The sequence below is a fragment of the Acinonyx jubatus genome, chromosome D2, assembly GCF_027475565.1.
Source record: "Acinonyx jubatus isolate Ajub_Pintada_27869175 chromosome D2, VMU_Ajub_asm_v1.0, whole genome shotgun sequence".
NCBI lineage: Eukaryota > Metazoa > Chordata > Mammalia > Carnivora > Felidae > Acinonyx > Acinonyx jubatus.
Window position 1 is genome coordinate 56,157,273 of NC_069393.1, and position 20,239 is coordinate 56,177,511.

Genomic DNA, 20,239 nt, shown 5'->3' on the forward strand with positions numbered 1-20,239 from the left:
TTCTCCATTTCTCTCTCATGATTTAGTGAACACTAATCGCATACAAAACACTATGTGAAGTAATGGAGGAGGGACTAAGAAAGAACCACAACCCTTTTCTGTCTCTTGTTACACAAGAATAAGTTAATTTACATTATGATCGTTGGGCCTTTATGTGTTCTACTTCAAAAGCAGTTTAAATGAGGACTTGGGGGCATGAGTTAGTAGTGTGGTGTGAGGGCAGGAGGAAGAGATGTCCAAACCTAGTTCTTCACATAGGGTCTTTGGATTCCTTATGAGGTCCAAGGATGGGCTTCAAGGAATCCATAAAAGCCTTGAAATCTTGTCTAAAACTGTGTGTGTATTTCGGCGTATACACATGCATTTTTCTAAGAAAATCGATAGTTTTCATCAGAATTATAAAAGGATTGATTACCTTAAAAGGTACCCTATACCCAAAGAAACAGCACTAGAGACTTGGCTCCTGTGATAAGTGGATAAGGATCTGGGAAATCTCTTTAGATTTAGAGGTCCTTCCTGAGATTTTGAGTTCCACCAGCCCATAGACTGCTCCCTCACTAGGTTGGTTTTCTTAAGCAAAGGAAGATGGCTGCTGCTGGTGATACCACTGATTTTGCCCTGTCTGGAGTAGAGGCTTTATGCTCTCCTTATGGCAAAACTCTGCTCTTCGTGAAATAAAATCGTCCCCCGTGCCACTGGGAAATCACCCATCTCTTCACTCTGGGCATGCCAAATATCCAGAAGGGCATTTTCCAAACCCAGCTGGCCAACTTCCTCTTCACCCCCCTCCTAGTCTGTTAGGCTAACCCCAAGGTTTACAAAATTACCCACACAGAACAGGAAATGCAAATGTTAAACTGCTCATAACGTTTGGCCATATTTTTCATGTGATTCACATTAAAGCATCTTATGTAAAAGTTGAACAAGCATTGAAAAAAGTATACTAATTACAATGTAAGTGAATTGTTAAGAATTATAGAAAATTTGAATTCCTTGAATTCTATAGGCCAAGCTTGGAACTTTAACATAAGTGTTGGTTGGTGGTGGTGCTTTTGTTACTCTTTGTTTCCTTTTATTTACATGAAATGAAGTGGGAATAGAGAGGGGAACAAAGGAAAAATGACAGGAAACAGCCATCCACCTCCGCACCAAAATACCAGCAGAAAACCACAGTTATGCTGCCATCTAACAGTATATTCTGTTTAAGAAACTCCCTGATCCCAGAAACAGCCATGTAACTCTAGACTATAATGAAATTACATCCTGCACATGCTCAAAACCATCCTCCATAGCTTCTAATGACATAAATTTTGTTGTTGTTGTTCTTTGCTTTCTTGAACTCTCAGAGGAGATTTTGTTTTAGAAAAGAGCCTATGGCTTTCAGAGAAGGTGGTGATGGTGATGATGATGGACACAGACATGGTAATAGAAGTTTATCAGGACCTCTAGTTTCAGCCGCCATTAATTGGGAGCTGGGACAGAAGTGCCTGACTATTTCTTATCAAAGAGAGGAGAAAGCAGCCACTTTTCTTAAGGAGAACAAATGTCTGTCAGGGTAAATGATTCACGCAGAACACTCAGCCCTTTCCAGTGTGACAGTAGCTAGGCTCACTCTCAATCTGTCATCAAGGGACTGGTCATTTCTAAATCTCTTAAGAGAAAAGATTAAGATGCTCTTAGAATCACATACGTGCATTCAATTCTACTTTGCAAACCTTCAAATGGTGAGTATTCCTTGTTTAATTTTTCCAAGAAAAAGGTTAAATACTAAATAATGATAGTAACATAATAACTTTCGTACGGATATCAAGTTTCAAAAGTATTGCTCACAAAGATCATCTGAGATGAGAATGTAGACTATATTACCAGAAATTGAAAATTGGAGATGTCTTCAAATATTTCTATAATTTTCCCAGATGCTATTCAGGTAGGGTTTGCCCTTGGAAATCAGAGTTTTGATGGTGGTAAATATAACAATGGTTCTATGAGATTCTGGGATCCAGTCACTTGTGAGGTTACCATGTTCTGTAATCCTAGAATCCAAACTCCCAAAGGAGTATAATCAACACTCCATGTAATCTGAGGAATACAATCAAACAGACGTGCTTACTGCACAAAGTAAGCCTGAAAGTCAAACATCCACATTGAGGTAATACAGCTCTCAAAGGGATCAAATGACACCAGAGACAAATGTATCAAGTTGTTGTGGCAACTGATCCAAAGTGTGGTCCAGCTGTTCCCAGTCTGTTTTCCCAACATCAGAGGCTATTCACTCAAGGCAAACCATAAAAATACCTCCTTGCTCATAAAAAAAGACATTCTCTGACTTCTACGCCAGATTGTTCATCTCCTCAGGCCATGGTCTGCCTTTCCCCATTCTTCTGTTCATCAGTGTAGGATCTGGGGAGAAGCCTGCCAACAATTACACTTGGGTTCCCTAATTCAACAGAAAGGCAGGTTACCTCAGAAGAGCAGAGGAACATGTGATTCATCCACCCACAGCCACACACAAACTCAGTTCTCATCTTTTAGGCCCACTGCTTTGGACCAGGTGTTTATACACATCCTGTCGGGGCAAATGCTTTCAAAGTACGTTCAAGGGGAAGCTGATCTATTTCTTTTTTTCTCTATAAAGTAGATTACAAAATACACCTATTAAAAAGAATTGGTGAGGGAAATAGTATAGTGATAGAGTAAGCACTCTTCTCTGTGAACAGACCTCAGTTAAATCCTGGATCATCACTTATTAGCTGTGAGTACTTAGAAAAGATACCTGCTCTCATTTTGCCTTGTCAGGGCAATACTTCTGAGACTATAATGTGCATATGAAACACCTGGGGACCTTATTAGAATGCAGATTCTGACTTAGTAACTGGCCTGTGTTGAGGCCCAAGAGTCTGCATTTCTAACAACTCCCAGGAGATGCTAATGCTGCTGATCTGGACCACACTTTGAGTAGCAAGGTAGTCAGGACTTTCAGGGATTTAATTTTATATAAAACAGCTAAAACAACGTTTGGCAGACGGAAGGCTTTCAGTTAGTGCTCTTCCCTTTTATTTTCATCATGCTCACCCCACACAATATATCACACAGAACACTATGTATATAGAGCTTCAATGTCTCCAAGGATTTGCAGTTTGAGACAGCCAAAATGGGATTCTAATAACATAAAATCTTTCATTCTTTTTTTCTAAAATGAAAAGAGACATGGAAAGGAAAAATGGTTCGGCTGGCTGGAAATATTGGAAAGTCCTCCCTAGAAGGTGGCTGTACTTTTGACTGTAGTGACCTTTCTGATAATAAACAATGAAGGAAAGATAAAAGAACTGGAGACATGGGAACAGTGGTCACATCTCCCATTTAGCTTCCAAAAATTTTAATATAACACAGTTTAAAGCTTTTTCATGCCTGTTGCCAAGGAAGGAACTTATTCAGAGACAATAAATATATATATTTTTTACCTCAAAGTAGTATGTATAAAAGTCAAGAGTATGTGTGGAAGAAAACCAGTTTCAAAAAGGCACCATTCCACTCATGTGCTATGTAGATGAATCATTTTGAAAGATTCTGCAACATATTGAACATTTAGAAATGTGACTTCCATAAAAAAATTGAGCAATCATATGATCGAAAGTTACTAAACACTCCTGATTGTAAGTATTATGCTAAACGCTTTACATGCGTCATCGCATTTATCCTCAGAGCAATCTTCCATGGTGGGTAATTATAGAACATCTAAGACCCACTCACACCTTGGAGATCTTGATCTAGCTGTCCCTTCCACCTGGAACACACTTCCTTAGGGTGTCTGCTTAACTGACTCCCTCACTTCTTTCATATCTTTGCTCAAATGTCACATTCTTGAAGATCACTCTAATACTGTGGTTTGCTCTCCACCCGCCCCCCCCAGCACTTCCTTTATTCATTTAAACCCTATTTAAGACTCAGTGCAGCTAAAGGTCTTGTACATGATAAATAAGTGTTAGAGCCTGAATTTAAAACCAGACTGTCTGACTCCAGACTAGCCAAAAACTTGTTTAACAGAGGAATAAAGAAAGTAAGCGTGAGGAAGCTGGCATCCACACTTTTCCATTTCCCATGAAGTTGCCAACTAGCATTTCCCCAGGGTGGGCTCCAGGGTGACTGAGACAAGGACGATTGGGACCTGGCACAAAGATAGAAGGGGTGATCCTGGGATTTCAAGCCTCGTAAGTCTCTAAAAGCAGCCCATTTAATGCCCATACATTTAACAGATGCCCTTGATGTAATGCACATAATGTGCCTGGGCAGCTTTAACGAATGACAGATGTTATTAGCTATGCACAAGGCCCTGGACCAGTGTTTTTCAAACTTTTCCTCCTTAGGCAAAGGAGATACCTGTGGAAACCTGGAGATAATGCCATGCCTTTTTTGGGGGTTTGCATATGTGTGTACACTCCAAATGAGAAAGGAGTAGTCCAAATCAACAGTAGCCATGTAAGCCAGTTACCCCGGGAATGGCTGAGGTAAAGAGAGCCACTAATGGAGGCTACATAGCCTTCCAGAATTAGGTTGAGAGAAAAGCTACAAATACCCCTTTGGCTGATGATAAGGAACCTACTACCTGTGTCATAGGTATTACGCCTAATTTACAAAAGAAGTCATTAAGGCTAATGAGGTTCTGACCAACTTGCTTAAGTTCACACAAACAGTAGGTACTAAGGATTTGAATGCAGTCTGCTAGGCAGCAAAATCTGTGCTCTGGATCACTTCTGTAAAGAACTTCACATAAAGTTTGCCCCCAGAAAATGCTCAATTAAAATTAAATACACACACATGCACACACGCACGCACACACACACACAAACACACCACACACATGCAGCTGTGTATATATAGTCTTCCTAACACAAAGAGCTCTTTGAATTTTCAATTCACTTTAGAAAGTTCTCTTTCTCTCTCTTCCTTTTTCTCTAATTTTGTTTGCAGCCCAGTTCCATATGTCATTTATGGCTTTCTTCCCTGCTTATCCTTTCCTTTTTAAATCCTCTACAGCAGATATTTGTCTAGCACAGCTCTCTCGAGCCCACAAGGATTTTCTTCCAATTGTCATCCTTACTTCCTCCACCAGGAGCACCTCTCCCATTCTCCTTCCTCTTCTGGAAGAAGGAGAAAAAGCATGGTTTCCAAAGTGATCACTAGAAGGATAAACTCTTTGCTAACTAGACTCCTACTAAGCTCCCCAGGGGGCAGGATCTGGTCTCTCCTTTCTCCCTAGTGTATCCATAGTATCTAGCACAGTGCCTGAACCTGTTAGGTGCTCAATAAATATGTTTTGAATGGATTAATCAATAAAACACAACAGGATTATTCCACAGAACCACCCAGTTTCCTCCTTTGGCTGAAAAGACCACAAGCCAAAGCCTTGGAGCATCTGCAGAATGCTATAAAAATGTTCAGTAATAGAATATGTGCTAAGCATCTGTATATAGTGGACACTTTCAAAAGCACAGAGAGATGGAGAAGGATCACAGAAAGACAGAAGGGGAAGGAAGAAGGGAACTCACATTTGTAAGAGCTCAACCTATTGAGTGTACTGTGCAAAGTGCTTTTCATGCATGCCTCACCTAGCCTTCTCAATAGTTCTGTGAGGTAGGCATTAGCTCCACTTAATAGATGGGAAAACTGAAGGATCCCTCTGAAGGATTCACTTCTTCCTCAAGGCCACAAATCTACTAAGGGTCAGAGGGATTTTGTCCAGGACTGTTTGACTTCAAAGCCCTTGTTCTTTCTAACAAACCATAATGCACAGCTCCATAGGTTATTTGCTTCCAAAATAGTGTTTTAAATAAGTTTTAACACTCTCAAAACACTCTTTTGATTCACTTACATTGTTAAATCTTGCTTCTATATTTTTTCTAAATAGGGTCCACATTTCATTAGCACTCTTTTCTCTAAAATTGAGTATTGATATGATGGATTCCTTCAATTTTTCCTTTTAAACAGAATCTCTGTTTAACAAGTCATTCTAATGTCCCATTACCCGTGAATTTCCAATAGATGCTATTCTCAGAGTCATTTTGCTCACATTTACTTATATTGTAGGCAAATCTATAGTTGCACTTGCAATGACTTTTTTTAATGTTCATTTTTATGCTTTTAAATGTAGCTAAAAATCTAAATTATAGAACTGATCTCTTAAAATTGATCTCTTTAAGCCTACAGCTGTAGTAGACTCACCATATTTCGTTTTCCTGCAACAGCAGAAGTGAGGAATGATATATATAAGTGCAGACTAAGACCAACAAGAGAAAAGTGCTGACTTCTCTATAAGAGAAAAACTTATTGAAAATTAGATGACTTAAAGTTTTAACTCTGACTACAAGGGGCAGGGATTTTCTGAAGGCCAATTCCCAGGTTAATTTTTCTTACATCTTTTCTCCCATCCACATGTCAGAAAAGAGGCTTCTGAAGAAAGTTTTATGCCAAAAACCCTGGTAATAAATGTATTCTTAGAGATCAGATCTAGGCAGTCAATCTTGATGGCAGTGGCTTCCAGCTTTAGAGTGTGACCAGCATCACCCAGAGGGCATATTAGGGCACAATGCTGGATCCTGGCCAGTGGCTCTGGGATGACGTTTGAGAATTTGCATTTCTAACAAGTTCCCAAGTGCTGCTGTTGCTGCCGGTCTAGAAGCACACACTGTGTGCTCTCTGCAGTTTAAGTGCCCAGGGGCTACTGATGCTCAATTAGAAAGCTCCAGGGCAGTAGTTCCTAACCCTTACTAAATGTCAGAACCAACTGATGAGCTTCTTAAAAGTACTGATGTCTGGGAAATGCAGCCATAGAATTTTATCCTGTTGGTCTCTGCTATCGCTCACACAATGAGAACACCTGGGCTTGCCTAACTTGACAAATACTAAAAATGGATTTCATATCTTTTCAAAAATTAATTTTCAAATTTTATCTAAGAATAATCTGAAAGGTTACTTACTTATAAAATGGGAATATTATTTTTTCCCAAGATGATTGTGAGAATGAAACAAGATAAAATATATAAAATATCCCAAAATAGTGTGTGGACCATTACAGCCATACAACATTATTTAGTAGTGTTTTCCCTTCATGGTTCAGCACACTTTTCATGACTGCCAATAAAAGGTTCACTTAAAAAACAATCTGAGAGAAACAAAACAGCAGACAGCAGAATTTCAGGTTAAATATGGTGGTTTAAAAACAGGCATTTCCTGGGGCACCTGGGTGGCTCAGTCAGTTAGGTGTCTGACTCAGCTCAGGTCATGATCTCGTGGCTTGTGAGTTCAAGCCTCATGATGGGCTCTGTGCTGCAGCTCAGAGGCTGGAGCCTGCTTCAGATTCTGTGTCTCCCTCTCTCTCTGCCCCTCACTTGCTCACATTCTGTGTCTCTAAAATGAATAAATGAATAAATGTTAAAAAATTAAAAACAACAACAAGAACAACAGGTATTTACTGAATTCTCTCCCAAACCCCCACTAAAACAATGGCAATGGAACCAAAAAAAAAAAAAAAAGAAGAAGAAAGAAAACCAAAAGGACATTCACCTACATGGTCTCAGAGAATAGGACAGAAAAAGATCACAATAAAGATGTTATTAGAAAACAGAAGGAAGAGGAGGCTGAATTCCCTATCAGTCCCCAGAGCTGGAAGCACAAGGTGTCATCAGGAATACAAGGGATAGGTGAACTGAAACAGGGCAATTGAAAAACAACTAGATTGTCAGATCCCTACCCTTATGCTACATCAGTGGTTGTTCAAATGTGGTCCAGGGACTCTTGGGAAGCCCCAGGGCCCTTTCGGGGGGGTCCATGAAATCAAAACTATTTTCATAATTACACAATTATTTGCCATGTTCACTATCATTTTCCCACAAGTGTATAGTGGGGTTTTCCACAGTTCATATGATGTGACAGTGTCACTGCTTTGGTGATTAATGAAACATATAACTCATATTTTCTTGTTTTCTATTCTAGACTTTTCTAAGGGATATTTTTGGTGTATAAGTACATACGCTTTCAAAAGTTAACTCAGTTTGTTCTCAATACTTTTACTGTATTCTTTATAATCTATTTTCTATTATACCTTCTGTAACCTGTGTAACCCCATCATCATTCAATAAGTTATTTATAAACTCTAATGTTTTTCTTATGACTATGGAAATAAAAACACTTTGTTGTCTTGTGTTGCAATCACATTTTAAAATTATTTTGAAGACTTCTCTAAATTTTAAATTTATAAAAAGCATCTTAAAGAGTAGGTAATCATACTGCATGTGGTGCACCACATAGCTGAGGGACTGATAGAGTCTGTACAATCGATATTACTGAATGCCTGCTGAATGAAGTCGGTAAGTTAGTGAAAGAAATCACCCTAGTGCCACTTCTCAACAATTCAGGAATTTGTTAAATTAAAGATCTAGCTGCAAAGGTGAAGACAAAGTTAATATCTCAGAATATTAATGTCTGTATAAGCCTAAAGATGAAGCTTTTTTTCTTGTATCCATCTAATGTCAACACCAACTAATCATTGATAAAGATCTTCTTTCATAGGAATGACACTAAAATATACTTGGTGTATTGGCACTACATATAGATAGATGAAATATAGAAAGGGTTAGATAACTTATTTGGTTCTCATTTGTATTGGAAAAACTATGTTGACGTTTGAACTGATGGTACAAAAGCAACAGTGGACAAAAGTACACAATCAAGTCAGGAGCAGCAGACTGCTGGGGACTACTGTCACACACTTGCAATAAAACAAAAATGGCAATTTCACTTAATAATTTCTGTGATCAAGTATTAAAACTAATAACTTTATTAAATTTTAACCTGAGTACACATTTAAAAAAATATTCTATATGAATAAATAGAAATAAACATAAAAGACTTCACCTCAACAGCAACTGAGTTGCAAACTGAACTGGTCATGTTTTTCATAGGACAATTTTTTTATTAAAAGAATGACAGGCAAATTTTAGTTGTTCAGACTTGGGTATTTGGAAGATATTTTTTTTTTCAAAAATGAACAAAACAAGCATGTCACTTCAATGAAAACAATCAGAACTTGCTGCTGATTATAAATTTTGAGCTGTTAGGTGAAAATTAGAATTTTAGAATATTTGTACCTGCTATCATGAGCTTGTCAGCTTTCCAAACCTTAACAAGGCTTTTCTGATTGGGTCAGTGGTGATATTAATGAATGTGCTTTTTTTTTTTTTTTTTTTTTTGAGGTTTCAAAATGAAATGTGTTAGCATTTGGGAGATCTGTATAACTCATAACTCAGTAAAGCAATATTTTCCAAATGATCAATGCATGATGTTACAGAATCATGCATGGGTAAAAGATATATTCAAAACATAAGACCAACATACTTTTATACATCGGAGTCTGAAAAGTTCACTGATATGGCTTCATATTTCACACTACAACTAACCTTTAGGAAACTATCACTTAACTGAATTTTGGTGTAATATCTAGAAAAATAGCCATAATAATCTGAAAAAGGTTATTCAAGTAATCCTCCCTTTCCTAGATATGTATCTCTGGGAGGGAAAATTTTCTTCATAATCTTTTTTTTTAAATTTTCTTGAAATGTTTATTTATTTTTGAGAGAGAGACAGGGAGCGAGTGGGGAGTGGCAGAGACAGAAGGAAACACACAATCTGAAGCAGACTCCGGGCTCTGAGCCATCAGCACAGAGCCTGATGTGGGGCCCGAACTCATTAACCGCAAGATCATGACCTGAGCTGAAGTTCGATGCTTAACTGACTGAGCCACCCAGGCACACTAAAATTTTCTTCATATTCTTAAATCCAAACAACATATTGCCATAGAACATATAAGAAGACATGTCTGCACATCTTCAATTAAGCTAGGTATTAAAGAGATCTGCATGAATATAAAATAATGCCAATCTCCTCACTTAATTTTTTTTGTTTTTGAGAAAATATAGTTATTTTATAAAATACATTTTTATGGTAAAATGTAATTATTTAAAAATAAACATTTAAAAAATTTCTGTTTCAATTCTAATATAGTAAATATCTATAAATATGATTTTCCTAAAAATTATTTTGGGCACTCAATGTTTTTCAAGAGTGAAAGGGTTCTGAGACAAAAATGTTGGAGGACCACTGCCCCCTACACAGTTAAGAAACTGCTGCATTTCCAATAAAGCAGCACATCAGCCGTTAAGCCAGAGTCAGAGACACCATGCACAGTTGAGGTGGGGTCAACCATACTGCAAACAAGAGGAGTAAAAAGCCTACATAGTAAACAATAAGATATCTAGTCCCCTTCCTCAAATGTGAGAATACCTGCTGACTTATATTTCTGAGATGAGAGAAGGGAGAATTCTTCTCTGGAAAAACTAAATTACATAAGAGAAAAAAACCAACAGATATAGACAGTTAAGAGTACCCTAATGTAACAACCCAGCCAGATCACCCTACATAGACCCCCATTATTAAGAAGAAATATCCATAAACAAAAAATGTCCAATCAGCTTTACATGCCTCTTTCTTAAATATGAGTAGAGATCCAAGAATCATTTGACATTTGAGGAAAATCTTTAATGTGAAAGACAAAAACCAAAATAAAGAAATGGCAGAAGGAGAGAAGAACATAGAGGAAACAATTTAATATAGAAATCATAAAAAAAAATATTGGAGAAAGAAAGAAACAAGAGAAGGAAGGAAAGGAGGGAGGGATGAAGGTGGGGAGGGAAGGAATAGAAAAGAAGAAAAGGAGCAAAATAAACAAACACCTAAAGTTGATATCCTCAGAGAGAAAACAGAAGGTAACTGCATCCAGAAATAAGTAAATAAGTAAAGGAGAGGTCATTAACAGGAAGGCTTGAGGAACAAAAAGAGCTTTTGGAAATTAGATATATGATAACAGAAATGAAAATTTCAACAGAAAATTTAGATGATTAAGTAGATTTATCAGAAAACAGAAGAAAAAGAAAGGAGAGAAAATATATAACAATTAGAATACTATTTGAGGAGTCCTGATATCTGACTAGCAGAAGTTCCAGAAAGAGAAAGCACAAAAAATAAAATGAAGAAAATTATCAAAGAAAAAAAGATCAAGAAAATTTCCCAAACTGAAGGGTATGAATTTCAGATTGAGAGGATCTACATCTAGTGAACAGAATATAAAGACAGTTGCATAAAGGATCACTGGGGACAAGGAAAAGATCTTAAATGTACCAAGAGAGAAAAAAAAAAAAACAAGGCAAATAAAAGAACTGGAGATTAAAAAGGCATCGGATTTCTCAACAGTTACAGGAAAAACTAGAATAAAATGGAATTAAAGCATCAAAATCTGAGGGAAATCTGTATGCATCCAAAATATAAATCAAACTTTAATACAAGGTCTCAACATGTTTACCCCTCATTTATCTTTTCTCAGGAAGTTCCTAGAAAAAAAAATGTTCCACCAAAATGAGGGAGTAAACCTCAAAAAAAGGCATGGATCCAATAAATAAAGAGAGTCAAAAGGAATCCCTACGATGATGGTGAAGGGAGAACCCAGGACAACAGCTGTGCAGGAAGCACTGAGATCAACCCAGTCCAGATGGGATCAGAGGAGGGATGGCTTCAGGACAGCAGGACAAGGACAAGATGAAACTGATGGCTACCTGGGGTGTCTGGATAGAGAGAGAGAGAGAGAGAGAGAGAGAGAGGAGGTTTACCCCTCTGGTACAGAGTTTAGGGATGAATTAGGGATAGATTAATAGGAAACTAGTTATTAGCTCCAGGGAAAACAGGAAGTTGTGAAAGAAAGAAAGAAAATAACCATAGCACACTACATTCTCTGCTGTGAGTCATATTTACATAGTAATAAAAATGTGAATGCTGAACTCTGATCTAACCAATACTTCGATATAAAATATTGGAAGATGGGGAAAGTAAAGTATTTCAGCGTATGAAGAGCTAGAGAGGTATGAGAGCTAAATTCTCATATTCCATAATAGGAAGTTTATAGATAATACTTGAACTGGAAAAAAAATCAAGACATAGCAGCATCAGACTGTTGTTTAGAAATATGGAAACAAATAGAAGCGGCTAAAATTGTGACATTTGTTTCTGGAGAGGTGAATATGGGGGTGAGAAGGGTGGAGCTGGGTACTGATGGTTTCTATTATAAACAAAAATGCAATATGTGCTTATTACAGAAAAAAAGAAAAGTAAAAATGGGAATAAAAGAGTCTCAATACTCCCTACATCTAAAGATAAACACTATTAACCTATTAGTGCCTTTTGAGTTTATGTGAATTTTTATATATTATTGAAGTATGATTTGTATATTTTATATTTTACTTTATTCACTTAACAAAAGCATTTTCCCAATTCTTATGTTTTTCACATAAATATTTTCACAGCAATTTATTGTATTATATAATAGATGCCATTATTTAGTGTAACAATTTAGGCTTTTCCACAATATTTTATTATAAAAAATTTCTAACAGAGACAGGTAGAAATATATAGTGTATATAGTGTGTGTGTGTGTATATATATATATATGTGTATATATATATATATATATATATAATGTATAGTGAAAACCGTAGATCTACCACCTAGGTTCTACAATTAACATTTTACTATACTTTCTCTATCTCACATTTATCAATCTATCTATCACTCTATCCATTCATTGATCCATTTTATGTTTTTAAGCATTTCAAAGTAAGTTGTAGACAACACTTTATCAGGCATATTGTTAACTAGAGTTAACATCTGTTTATAGTTCTTTTTCTTAAGTAAATTTTACATATATAATGATATGCACAAATCTTAAGAATGCCATTTGATGAATTTTAACAAATGCACATTCCTATGTACCCAAATCCCCTATTAAGATTACAATCACCCCAAAAAACTTCCTCATGTGCCCTTCCCTCTCAATCCATATCCCTACCCTCTACAACCTATAAAAGCAATGTTCTAATTTTTAAAACTTCATATAATTGCAATATATAAATGTTCTTTTTAACATAAGGCTTTTTCCACTTAGCATAATGACTCTGAGATTCATCCATGTTGTGGAGTATATCATTAGTTTGTTCTTTGACCTTGCTGAGGCACATTCCTTTGTATGAATACACAACAGTTTGTTTAATCTATTCTGTTGCTGATGGACACCTGGGTTGTTTCTAGTTTTTGCCTGCTATGAACATTCTTTATTTTTTTAATGTTTATTTATTTATTTTGAGAGAGAGAGTGAGAGAAAGAGAGAGAGAGAGAGAAAGAGAGGGAGAGCTGTGGGGGGGCAGAGAGAGAGGAAGATAGAGGATCTGAAGCGGGCTCTGCTCTGACAGCAGAGGGCCCAATGTGGGGCTAATTCCATTACCTAAATTATCTCAGGGTTTCTATTTATTGCTCATTCTTTGGCCATGGGTCACATTTTTCTGTTTCTTTGCATATCTAGTAATTGTTTAATTGTATACTGTGAAGTGTGGATGATATTTTATAGAAACAGAAGAGTGTTTGTTTTGGATCTAGCAGGAAGTTGGATGAATGGCTGATCATCCAACTTGTGGCAGCTTCAGTTTACGCTTTGTTAGGGTGAATCTGTTTTGGCTATACATTAGAATTAGGGAAAATCCTTTGTCCCAGGACAAGACTTTACTCCTGAGGCATAACTCCTAATTTTCACTGGAAAGCACAAGGTGTTTATCAAGTCTCTCTAAATCTGTGAAATTCAAGTTCCAAGCTGTCCCTCATGTGACAGATTGCAGCTGAAATCACTGTTCAACTTTTTCAGGTTTCCAGTTGTTATTTTCTACCAGGCTCCTTGGAGTCTCCCTTGAATATGCACATTTCATGGATCAGGCAAAGATCTGAAGGAAGTTTATGTGCATATTTGGTGTTTTGCCCATAGCTCCTTCTTTCTGAGATTTCTACCTTCTGATTCCTTCTGAGATCTCAAACCAATATAATCATGTATTTTGTTTGAGTTTTAGCCACAACATACTGCATGGATTCTTAAGTAACCACAGATCTCACTAGTATCATTCACTTCTTTCAAGGATTGAATAACTTTTTCCAGTTTTTGCTGCCTTTTGGTCGCTCTCCAGTGTGTGTGTGTGTGTGTGTGTGTGTGTGTGTGTGTGTATTATTTATTTATTATTTATTTGGTCCAGATTTAGCACTGATAACTGATACAAACTACTGCACTACTTCTGTAGTTGGAACTTCATCCCAGTAACTCTTGCTGGGTTGGGCAGGACCAGTCATTAAGTCATGTATCTTCTACTCAAAATCCAAGAGCATGAACTTTCAAATCAAAACAGGCTAACTATATAGACCTATTTATTTATTACTTCGGACTCAGGGTTCTTCTTCAAGCTCCAAGCTCAATATTCCAGTACTGAATTGATTCTTTTGGCTACCTATATATCGATATATATTGGCAAATTCTATGTTCTTTTAATTTTTTCTGATAATGACTCTTGATTTCTTTACATTATTAAGAAATTCACCTCGACATTTCTCAGGGTTAGAGAAACATGGTATTTGGCTTTAATTTTCATTGAATTCTTCTGGCCAGGATTTCCTGGAATTGTTCCATGACTACTCCAAGTCTTGATTGAAAACTATGGCTGGAAGGGATAAATGGTGGATTCCAGGTGCTACTGGTTGTCCCCAGATGAGTGCTGGTCCTGGAGCCAAAAGAAACACAACCCCTTGCCTGCTTTGGGGGGTATTTTTAGAGTAGTTGCAAACACATGACATTTATCTTGAGAAGTGGCCAATATTTTAAAAATAGCTAATAAACAAAATATATTTATAAAAATTTTATTTCTCCACTATAAACAAAATACTGTGCTCACTTCATTCCATTTGTGCTATGGAAAGTGTTTGAATATGGAAGAAAAACTTTTTCCAATCCTCCTTGTCAGTCATAGTAACTGAGTAAGCCTTACATTCTTACCCAATAGTTTTCATACACTGATCTCTTAATTTCTCCTTATAAACACTGCAAATTCTTCAAGTTCCAGCCTTTACACTACATTATCCAGATAGCCTTTGATTAAAGACAGTGAAGAGAATTTGAATTGCCCAGTAGAATGTAATGTTTTCAGTAAAAAAAGCATTGTTGTGTAATCAAAGTAGTAACAGTTAAGAGAATAGCCCTTGGAGTGAGACAGACTCAACTTTAAGTTCACAATCTGCCATTTACTGTGTAATGTTTGGATTTTCTACAACTTCCTTTAAGTTATGTAAGAGATAAAAGTACCCCCAAACTCATTTGGTTGCTGTGAAGATCAGTTATGGTAAGGCACAAAAGGTTTACAACAGTTCCTGCCACATTATGATCATCACTATTGCTATCTTCTCTCAGTAAAGGCCCAATAAACAATAGACTAAATAAGCATGTTGGAACTAAATGATATTCTGGTGGAACGGAAAAACACACAAATTACAATAATAAATTAAGAGAAAAATATAAGTTGTATAAAGTACCATGGAAAAAAAAGAGCTAAGAAAGAAAATTAAACACAATCTGTTCAGATAGGATCATCAGGGAAGGCCTCTCAAAGAAGATAACATGTCAGTTGAGTATTTAGAGATGAGAAGGAGCTAGCCACATAAACAAATAGGACAACAGCATTCTAGGCAGAGACAATAGCACATACAAAGATCCTGAGGAAGACATGCATGTGAACCTTCTAAAAAATGAAAGACCATTATGGTGTTGGGACAGAATGAGTAAGGTTAGGGTGGTACTAGAGGTCAAACTACTAGAAGCAGCAGAGGTCAAACACAAGGCACCTTCCTTATAGGACAGAGTAGAGAGTTTGGCCTTTTGTCTAAGTGCAAAGGGAAGCCACTGAGGGGTTTTAAACATGGGGAAGACAAGATCCTTAGACCTACTCAATCCATGACTCACAAAACAAACTGAAGGAGGATAAAAATTTCTGGAAACCTTTAGAACTTGATGTTTAGAGAAACTAAGTACAAATGGCTAATAAAATATTTTCCATTATGATTGAAGTTATTGATTGCTAACAGTCAAAAATCCTTTTGGGATAATTAATGAAGATTTCATCCACTGTTCTTGCTTTCACAACTGTCATGCATCCCAAAGGATACTGTGACCACTTAAAACAGAGGAAGTAAATGTGTTAGGCAGGCAGGTTTAGAGTCACTGAGAAAGGTGGTCATAGTTGACAGCTATGAGGGCCCAGAATAGGAGCACATGTCTGAGCCGTGGGGACTACATTAGATGAGAGATGACCTGGAAGATGCTGTGGGATAGATTTCTTACAAAAAGGAAGGGCAAGATTCCAGTAAAAAATTGGTGAGACATTGTGAGATACTGACATGCCAGCACAAATACCATAAGGAAACTTAAAATTAATTTATGTATCTGATAATTAACTTTACAAATCAAGATACCCTTAAGGTAACAGGTCTTTCCCACTGTAAGCTTCTTCCTGGAATACTAGGGTTTATCCTCTCTTGAGGCTGCTTCATTCCCTTCATATTCCATTTTTTAAAATTGCTTCATGTTAGTAACACTCTAGGCACTATTTAAGACCACTGCCATTACCATAATGAAGTGTTGCTATTTTTCACATGATATGTTGACTATTGAACACTACTTCCTCTCTTAAGGAAATTTATTCTCAAGGAAAAGCTCAGATGAGTGGTGGCATGCTCAGATTCCCATTACCTGTTCACTGATGACATATTAATTTAAAAGTGTCCATAATAGCTGAGCTTTTAGTGTTTTTTAAAAAAAATTTGCAACAACAAAACAAAATTATATTCCCATGAGATAGTATGCATCATAAGAACAGCTTTGGAGTTAGTTTTAACTTTTTCTCTTGGAGGATAGAGAGTGGCTTATTAGATGTCAGGTATAAACTTCATAACAACTTATTATCTCTCATTTCACAGTAGCTGATAATAAGTAAGAGCAAAAATGGTGAATACCTACTGTTGCCAGGTAACTGCATCCACTGTGCTTCCTGCCACCTTCATGAATCTATAAGGAACAGAAAGAACAAATAAAATAAGCTGAGACATAGATCAGGCCAATCTTTGGGCTGAGAGTCCACAGCCACAATTATGGCCTATCTGGAGTTACTGCAAGTTAAAGTATACAGAAGGTGAAGGTAAGGGTACTTTCACCTCTCCACATGTCCTTTACCATCTAGAAATCAAGACCCCAGTACAGCATGCTCTCTATGTTTGTCTTCCCAAACCCTTGCCTGATGGCTTCCACATCACTTTCCCCATGAACAAAATTTCTCTCTCCCATTTTCTATTCTCTGAAGACTCTGAAATCTGCTAGGAAACAAATAAACAGTAACATTTCCCAGAATGATACCACAATAGATAGATGCCTTTGAAAAACCTTAGTCCTCTCCTTCTGAAGAGAGCATGGCAAAACCCAATTTTGTTATGTAAGTATAAAGCACTATCAAATACACCCCAGGGATGGCTGCCATGCCTATCTGAGTGTAGAAAACTGAATACCACACAGAGAAATCTTTTTCTTTTTAGTGTTTCAAGTTTTTATTTAAATTCTAGTTAGTTAACAAACAGCGTTATGTTAGTTTCAGTAGTAGAATTTAGTGATTCATCACTTACATATAACACAGAGACATCTAACTATTTCTGAAGCAGTGAAGTAGAGGACTGAGTGTCATCTGACATTTGCTCAGCTCAAAAGGGAAACCAGACCTGTTTCCTCACAAAACACACAGCAAAGCCTTATTTTATTAATCCCCCAGCCTTCTATGCTTCTACCAAAACCAAAGAACTGGGAAGAAGCATACAAGGCCCCACAGAGGCCACAAGGTGTCATAAACTTCAAGTCTGTGAATGACCCAACTACCTACTTTTCTCCATTATCTCCATCCACATGTTCTGAGGCCATCTGCTGTCAAAGCCATTGTTACTATTTGAGACAGTTACACCCAGATACAGGAAATCAAAAGGAGTTTCTCAGTTCTTCAAGATATTCCTTTCAACTCTGAGACCCTGGAGGGGAACTCTTCTTCAGACAGAAGCACTTTTCCATCAATACATCATAACCAAAGAACTCTTTCGCTAAGAAGGGAGACAGTGTTTTGTCAAGAAGGTCCTATCCCACCCTATCCCAGCACAATCTGGCAGGGAGACACATGGCAAAGGGGTTGCCATGTGCTGCCCAAACAGAGGCTCTGCTTTGTCATGATGGTGGAAGAGTACTTAATCTTTGCAGGACTGAAAGAGAGAGAGAGAGGATGCCAGTACTGCTGTTTAGCATTGCAGTGAACTTTATAAAAGATGACAAAGAAGGAGAGGGAGATGGGGTCGATAGGAGAAAGAGTATGGGAGAGGAGGGGAAGGGGAGGAGGTGGCAGCTTGGTTCTTGTCTGTATGGCTTTGTCTGTTTTCTCCAGTACCATTTAGTAGTCCAGGAGCAAGAATATGGGAAATGGAACATAGGCGTGATCAAGGAATGGAATTGGTTTGATGGGTAAGACCAAAATGTAAATGGAGATTGAAGGAATGAGTACCTACTTAGTACCAGCCATTCACATGTGTTATTTCTTATAATTCTCAAAACTCTTTTGCTTGGTAAGATAGTTATTATTGATTCCATTATACAAATTACTAACTTCTCTCCTGGCTGGAGAAATAGTGTCTCCAGACATCCCAAACAGCCCATTTTTATGGAGTTATGCCACCCCTCTTAGTAGCACTTCTTGGGAAGCAGGGCATGACGAAGCAAAGCAATAAATACAAGCTGGAAAATTTTGAAAATAGAAATATTTTATGTAAAATTGTCTTAATTTACATATAAAATAACCATAATAAAAATAACACTAACATTTATAGTGATTTATCACTATAAGATGTTTTTTAGCTTCTTGTAGATATAATTTCACATAGCCTCAAAACCACCTGGTACGTAGTGAATATTTCTGATTTATGGTCCAGAAGGCTGAATCTGGTAGAGGTTATGTGACTTGCTCAAATTCATAGAGCTAGTGTGGACTAAACCCAGGTTCTCTGACTCCAAGCCCTACCCTCTTTCAAGGATTCTATGCTGCCTCCAAGCTGTTTTCACTGAGGCCAAGAAGTACAGTAGAACTCTAAGATGCAAAAAAAAAAAAAAATGAGAATAATAATAAGTTGAATTCTTGCCTTGAGAAAATACTAGCAATTTACCTTCTTTGCTTGTTGGCTTCCTCTCAGACTTGAGCATTTCATGCCTATTTGTAAGAGAATATGATGAAGCAGGTATCAAAAGTGACTGACCAGGGGCCTCTGCCATACTACAACCACCCTGAAGCCAAGAAGAAAGACCCAGAGACCATCAGCTATCAGAGTTTCTGTTGGTGTACTACTCGTACAAACTAATTGCTGTGGGACAGCAAGTCAAGGGAGCAGTTAGCTCTACCTTCTGTGGTGTTATAAGAGAGATAAACATTGAGAAAAGCTTTACACTGCACATGATACTGAATATGGCATTGAAAGAAGGGTAGGATTTTGCCATGAAGAGCAGGCCAGACATAAGAACAGCCTGAGCAAAGCAAGGTAGAAGCAAGGTGGTGTGTTCTCAGGAGTCCAACATGACTGGATGTTAGAGGACAGGTAAGGGAATGACAGGAAGTCAGGCTGGTCAGGTCACTAGCTGCTAGCCTATGATGCTAACAAGTCTGGTTTCTCCCCCTTAACAACTAGGTACAAGTCCAGCTCCTATTTATCTTTGTAGGACTAGTACCCAACATAACATTGCAAAATACAGCTGGCTCTTTCTTCACGTATATTTGTTGGATTTATCCTGTGTCTAAACAAATAAGGGAGTATCAGGATCAGATTTGAGTTTCAGGAAGATCACTCTGGCTATGGTAAATGTGAAAGGTACTGCTGTGGACAAACAGGAAGGAGATGACTGCAGAGAGATGGGAGGCTTGGAATGTAAGAATGAAAAAAGACCCACTGAGTAACACTGATGGAGCACTCAAGAAGTTGATGGGCAACCCAGGAACAGACTTTTGATGCTGATGTTGGTGAATGTATTCCAATTCTCTTGAATATGCCTCAAAGAACTGGAACTAAATAGTCATTGATGATAACAGCTATGCATTCACAAGAAAATTAGGAGGAAAAAAAAATCATCAATGCCCTGCTTGGCTAAAAGGGTCTGGGCTGGGTAGGCAATTAAGAAGACACCTGGGGTGCCTGGGTGGATCAGTGGGTTAAG

General features: G+C 37.4%; 1 protein-coding gene across 2 annotated transcripts in view; it reads right to left on the bottom strand.

Annotated features, from left to right (window-relative positions):
• The window catches only part of HPSE2 (heparanase 2 (inactive)), a 660,017-nt gene that overhangs the window by 199,674 nt on the left and 440,104 nt on the right, over window positions 1-20,239 (bottom strand). For both annotated transcript variants that reach the window (XM_053207788.1, XM_027062819.2), the window contains exon 6: window positions 16,976-17,023. In XM_053207788.1, coding sequence (XP_053063763.1) covers window positions 16,976-17,023 — 48 coding nt within the window. The remainder of the gene's footprint in view (window positions 1-16,975; window positions 17,024-20,239) is intronic.